The sequence below is a fragment of the Eimeria tenella genome, genomic scaffold (assembly GCF_000499545.2).
Source record: "Eimeria tenella Houghton genomic scaffold, Eth_scaff1494, whole genome shotgun sequence".
Lineage (NCBI taxonomy): Eukaryota > Apicomplexa > Conoidasida > Eucoccidiorida > Eimeriidae > Eimeria > Eimeria tenella.
The window spans coordinates 1355-2677 of record NW_013543960.1 but is presented as its reverse complement, the minus strand read 5'-3'; the positions used below and the strand labels follow the sequence as shown (position 1 = coordinate 2677).

Below are 1323 nucleotides of genomic sequence, written 5' to 3'. Positions count from 1 at the left end.
ATGCGGCTGTTGCTGCTGCTGCTGCCTCTTTTTTTTGCTGCTGCTGCTGCTGCTGCAGTTCGTATGTGGGCGCGCTTCCGGCTTCTTGCTTCCTCCCCGAGGCGGAACTGAGAATGTCACTGCAGCAAGGTTATAAGGAAGCAGAATTGAATCAGGAGCTGCAGCAGCAGCAGATGCAGCAGCTATACCTTGAGCACCAGCAGCACTTGTCGCAGCAGCAGCAGCACCTCAACCAACAGCAGCAGCAGCAGCAGCAACTTACGCAGCAACAGCATCTCGCGCAGCAGCAACAGCAGCAACTTACGCAACAGCAACAGCAGCATCTCACTCAGCAGCAGCAGCAGCACCTAACGCAGCAGCAGCAGCAGCATCTCACGCCGCAGCAGCAGCAGCACCTCACTCAGCAGCAGCCTAAAGTCGACCAGCATGCTGCAGTGGGAGACCATCAAGGGTCTGCTGCTGCTGCCGTTGCTGCACAGCCCGTTGCTGCCCACCCGCAGCAGCAGCAGCAGCAGCAGCAGCAGCAAGGGGGGCCCCCGGGGGGCCCCACTGGCGGCACTCTTAACGGAGGAGAGCTGCAGTCGGTCTGGAGTGGCTGGGCCAATCGCTAGGCAGCGGCTAAGTAGCAGCAGCAGCAGCAGCAGCAGCAGGGTGAAGAGCAGGAGCGGCAGCAGCGAGAGTAGCAACAGCAACAGCAGCAACAGCGGCTGCATCATGTGCTGCAGCAGCACTTGCTGCTGCTGCTGGCGGAAGCAGCACTGCCACGCATCGGCGTGGCCCCCGCTACGTACCTTTGTTGCTGCTGCTGCAGCGGCAACAGCTGCTGCAGCGGCAACAGCTGCTGCTGCTTCTGCTGCTGCAGCAGTAGTAACGGCAGCAGCGGTGTAATTGCAGCCCCATACATACCTCTTTATTTATTTGATGTTTAGGGTTTAGGGCTTAGGGGCTCCAGGGCTTAGGGTCTAGAACTGGGTGTTTAAGGGTTTAGGGTTTAGAATTAGGTATTAAAGGCTCTTCGAGGCCTGCATCTTGCCTCTTAGGGTTTAGGGTTTAGAGTCTAGAAGTAGGGTTTAGGGTTTAGGACCTAGGGTTTAGAAGTGGGGGTTCGGGGTTTAGGGTCTAGATCTAGGTGTTTAGGATCTAGGGTTTTAATCTAGGGTCTAGATTTAGGCCTCTGGGGCTCGAGGCTCAGGGTTTAGCGCTAGGGTTTAGGGTTTAGCACTAGGGTTTAGGGTTTAGACGCCGGCGACGGGGCTTGCAGCAGCACAACGCGCTGAGTTGAGGTTTAGGGTTTAGAGTTGTTTTGAACTGATAAAAAATGGA

At 56.5% G+C, this 1323-nt stretch overlaps 1 protein-coding gene across 1 annotated transcript; it reads left to right on the top strand.

The window, feature by feature from the left end:
- Positions 1-113: 113 nt before the first annotated feature.
- Positions 114-611, top strand: ETH_00035300 (uncharacterized protein; the record flags this gene model as incomplete). The annotated part of the gene is made up of 1 exon (XM_013379150.1): positions 114-611. One exon carries the CDS (start codon positions 114-116, stop codon positions 609-611), a length of 498 nt encoding a protein of 165 aa, XP_013234604.1.
- Positions 612-1323: the final 712 nt, after the last annotated feature.